This window comes from Diaphorina citri, unplaced genomic scaffold (genome assembly GCF_000475195.1).
Source record: "Diaphorina citri unplaced genomic scaffold, Diaci psyllid genome assembly version 1.1 scaffold8170, whole genome shotgun sequence".
In the NCBI taxonomy this organism is placed as follows: Eukaryota; Metazoa; Arthropoda; class Insecta; order Hemiptera; family Psyllidae; genus Diaphorina; species Diaphorina citri.
The window spans coordinates 1599-6501 of NW_007385546.1; the positions used below are offsets into that span (position 1 = coordinate 1599).

Genomic DNA, 4903 nt, shown 5'->3' on the forward strand with positions numbered 1-4903 from the left:
CATCATCATCATCATGAAAATCAATCCTAAGATTGGTAAGAAGCTCTCCACTCTTCTCTATTTGACGTCTTCCTTTTCATTTCCGTGTAAGAGTTGGATCCGGAATACTTCACAATCTGGTTGATGTAGCTCAAACGAGGTTTGCCCCTTGGTTCTGATATAATGCCGAAATGAGACCTAGAGGTTCTTTCACTTACCTTAATGGAGGCTTTGGTCGGATTACTGGCCGGCAGTTTGGCGGCCGAAGCCTCACTAATGCCAGTGTATGGCTAGCCCGGAATAGAATATAGGTACCCTGTTTATAATGCCGAAAATGAGACCTAGAGGTTCTTTCAGTTCACTTACCTTAATGGAGGCTTTGGTCGGATTACTGCCGGTGAGTTTGGCGTCACTGATGCCGGTAATCTCGTCGTTCTCATCGCGCAGTTTGAACTGAACGTCCCGGCCGCGCTGTGACGGCGGCACGTAGGCCTGTTTCGACGGCAGCGGTTGGGACGGCTGAATGCCCTCGACCGGTTTGTACGAGATGGCCGGGGCTTTGAACGTCCCCGGGGGGAAGCGCTGCCAGAGAACCTCCCAGAGTTCTTCCTGCTTGTTCCACGGGCGCTCGTACAACAGGGCGCCGCTGTAGTGCCAGATTTTGAACCTGAAGGAACAATGGAATGGGGGAGTTGCAATTGGGAAAATATTATTAATAAAAGGTCGATTCCTTCGTAAGAAGTTGTGAAAAATTTAAATCTGCGGTCAAAACTCCGAAAAAGTAACTTTAAAAGGTCGAAAATTCAATTTTTAATTGCCGTTCTAATGAAAAAGTTCAAAGAGTTGTGACGTCAGATTTCACGTTAAAATGCGCAGAAACGCTTCGCTTGCGCACAAACAAACGAAGCAAGAGTCATGAATTAAGACGTCATCGCCTACGGGAGCGTATGCCGTGACGTCAAACTTCACGATTTACCGGTATTTTTTAAATCGATTTATCTCGAAATTTAGAAGAGTCGTAGAAGAAAAAGAAAAATTCCGTTGGTCCTCATTTTTCCTGCTCTATGACTTTGAAACATCACCCAAGTATGCATCGTAGAAGAAAAAGAAAAATTCCGTTGGTCCTCATTTTTCCTGCTCTATGACTTTGAAACATCACCCAAGTAAGCGAAAAGAAAAATTCCGTTGTTCCTCATTTTTCCTGCTCTATGACTTTGAAACATCACCCAAGTAAGCGCAACTGTTCTATTTAATTAAAAAAAAAAGCTTTTTTCCCGAAAGATTAGATAAGAGCATGTACACACTACACACGTGTCAGTTTTTTTTCCCAAATGTCCTGTAGCAATGTAATTTAAAATGGTCTTCACACTACACACAACACGATTTTTTTTCCCCGAACGACACAAAACGTCCTGTAGGCAATGTAAAAATTAACCAATCAGATTGCTTTATAAAAATTAAACAATCAGATTGCTTTATAAAAATTAACCAATCAGATTTCTTTATAAAAATTAACCAATCAGATTGCTTTATCCCAGAGGTGAACTTAAACCTAGTTACCATTTTAAAATCATATTATGGACCCAGCCATAGAGAAGACTGATTCAATCTGAGTCATAGAGCTGATCTCGCCCATCTGATGAGGGGCATATTACGGGACGGGCATCCTACGACACATACCACATACCATATGAGTCTAGTGTAGCAGTTGTTTCATTGCTACGAAACGAATCACGAAGTCCTATTAGGTTTGTCTATCAAAACAAGAAGCACTTTCCGACCAAGAGATCAGGAGGTGTGGGAGAGAAGTAGTCCCATCACTTTGGAAAAAAGTAAGATGGAAGGTAGATGTTTGAGATTAATTTATTTTTTTTTTTTTTTTTTTTTAAGTTAAATTTATTAAGATTATGTTATATCATTATCTTTAGTTTTCAATAGAGTAGTGTCCCGGGGTGTTCCCTTGCAGGTGCTGGTTGGAGAGAACGAGAGAGCACTTGTTGCTGAGTAGATGTTCACAAGGGCACTGAATCACTGTTTGGTAGCAAGTTGGTTTCACTTGACCACTGGGTTCGTGAACCGACAGTGTGACGTGGGGCTGGCCTGGGCCAGTATAAGGACGAGATGACCAACATTTTTGGCCTGTCGGTAGGCCGGCCTTTGAGGAGGATGGTCGCTGGTTTGCCTAAACTTACTTGGGGGAACGTTATTCAGGAGAAGGTTCGTCCGAAAATATGTTCAGGGTAATGGGAGTGTAAAAACAGGAGAGAAGAGATCTTACAAAAAAAAAAAAATCCTAACGTGTGGTGGGAGATTGCCGATTCCGAATAGTTAGGGTCTTAGCTTCTCTCTTCCTTCTGTCTACGTATCTATTGGTCGTCAGGATCTTGCTTGTAATAGACGAAGATTGTCTATTTTAGTGTCCGTTCTTCTTTTTTTTCGATCCGTTGGGTGTGTTTGTTTTGTGTTTTTCTTTTGCAGGCCGGGACCGACCTTAGTTGGCGTCGGGAATCACGAATAGTCGTCTGATAGAGCAGGAAAAAAGGAAACTAGAGGGACCCATAAGAGTCTGGAGACGTAGGGTAAGTCGGGAGGATATGTTGGATTTTTGCCTGTAGGGTATTATAATTCGTAGAACGGTTGCGAGGGATGGTGAAGAATGGTTATGAGTTTTTTGGGGGATGGGTATCTTAAAGGAAAATATGGCTTGAAATCCCTGCATATAACTCGCTCTCTCTCTAATTTAGCAATTATTTTACGAAAGAAAAGATGTTATACAGGTCTGTTTACCTGTACGCCACTTATTCTTTAGTTACTCCACGAGGGGAAATCATCGTGTCTACACCTGTTGTTTGCGAGCATGATGCCTTTGTCAGTACGTAAAGTAAAGTGGTGCCCTCTCTTGTCTGATCAACAACGACCTTCAACCCGAAAACTTAAGCACCTTGTCGGGGGTAGTAGACTAGTGAATGTGCATCTTGTGTGTTGCCCGTTTGGAGACCTTTGAGCGAACTGGGATCAGAGTCTAGGACCTAGTAGTTGGTGGGCGTGTGGTCTCTAACAGGTATGTTGGTGCGTATTGTGAAGGAGTGAAATCTGTTGTGAACCTTTAAAACCCCGAATCTTATTACTCTTTTTTTTTTAGTATGTTTGTAGCTGCGAGGCTTTTTTTAAACTCCCTTTTTATTTTTTATGAGTCGAGTTAAGAGAGTAAAGACGTTCCAGTCGCCGTAAAAAGTCTTGAAGAGTCGAGTTAAATATGTAGGAAAGTACACAGAAACCCAGTTCTGTAAAAAGCAACGTTGGATGTCACGTACTACATAATTAAAGGGGAACTATCTTTTCCAGGCTAAGGCGAAGGTTAACTAGGTTTGTCATGGGGCTCAACACGCACTATATACTGAAACTAGACTGCGGAAACCAAAGACCAAAGTACTAACTACTGGTACTTAAAAGAAAGGAGTCGTTTTCAGGTTATAGACGCTCACCTCCAGGTTTGTTGATGTCTCAAACACATATATACGAGTAGGCGGTTCGTGAATGGTTAAATTTACTACTTTCGACACATAAGCGAACCCGTCGCGGAGCTTGTGCTAGGTGCAAGTTGGGCTGTGCCTTTGTAAAACGGCAATCCATTTCAATGTCGTCAAATGCCGATAAATCGGCCCTGGCGCGGACGGAACATTACGCGAGCTCAACATGCGTGTGGGTCTTTGCCTAGGGAATAGGATTTTGACTGCTTCCAACATCATATGTACCTGGGTTTTAGGATTCTCATGTCGGTCAGATCAATGAATTTTTGCGCTGGACGGAACATTCGCGTGCCTTACAAGTGCTGAGGCCCCGTTTTGACATTTAGTGATTTGACTGCTCGACCGAAACCAGATTTTGCTGGATCTAACTGAATTGGACTCTCGTTACCACTTTTTTTATTTTACTTTTGATTTTATTATTTCGAGAGGTCATCACTGCCTCTCGTGATCTACTTGCCCAAAAAGGCCCGTGACATTCTCGAATTGACGTCAATTATTCACATTAGAGAAACCCACTTTGTTAGTTAACCAACTAAAGTTTTCTTTACCTCGTCAACGTTTACCCCATTTTTAATATTTATTTACTGCGAGGGTACATCTTTCAACAACTTTTTTATGGTTTAGACTCCAGTTTGAGGCTTTTTTATTACATTTTCAGCTTTTTAAATTAAAAATAAAGAGCAAGATTACTTTCTCAAGTTTCTACACACTGCAGTCTGAATGGGTCAACAAAAAAAGCAGGCGATCCATCGCGGTCATACGTTCGTGCGAACGCCTCCTCGTCTTTCTTTACGCATCTTTGCATACGCGTGTTTGTGTAATTAAACAACGGACGCTTCCTCGAAACGAGCCCTGTAAACTACACTGCAGTAGCGGATGCCCTCGCATACGGCACCGCAGTTTCAAGTGCTAAATGGCCATAAAAAAATTAGCTAAATAGAGCCCTAGATCTACAACATTTTCTTTTTCTTTTTTAAGGCAGCCAGGAGTAAAAAGGACGAGATACTGAAAGGTTCTTTATTTGAATTTGGCTCAAATCTGAGGCTGGATTGGTAAAAAAGTAAAGTATTTAAATAATAAATGGAAAAAAAGGTAAAGCGGACACCGCGTCAATAAACATCATTGAGAACACATAACCGTCCACCGAAGCCGTTAGAATGGCCATTGCACCTCTGCACCCTCCACTTCTCATCTTTCGACTATCGGTTCAAACTGCGGGGACTGTGCTGCGAGGAGGTGACCAGAGGGTTACCCCTTGTGAAGTACTGTCGGTGGTGTCGCGGCGCTGACTCTTGACCGTTGCCCACTCAGTTAATTTTTTTTTTTTTTTTTTTTTTTTTTGTTTATAGTTCAATTCATTTTGGTAATTTTTCCTTCTACCCACAAAGTGGCGG

The 4903-nt window shown here is 42.1% G+C and overlaps 1 protein-coding gene across 1 annotated transcript in view; it reads right to left on the reverse strand.

Annotated features, from left to right (window-relative positions):
* Nucleotides 1–197: 197 nt before the first annotated feature.
* Nucleotides 198–4903, reverse strand: part of LOC103522380 (eukaryotic translation initiation factor 2A-like) — a gene marked incomplete at its 3' end in the record, with an annotated part of 10432 nt that continues 5726 nt past the window's right edge. Inside the window, exons 2-3 of the mRNA XM_008487479.3 lie at nt 346–646; nt 198–269 (exon numbers count right to left, since the gene is read on the reverse strand). Of these exons, the coding sequence (XP_008485701.2) occupies nt 198–269; nt 346–646 (373 nt within the window). The remainder of the gene's footprint in view (nt 270–345; nt 647–4903) is intronic.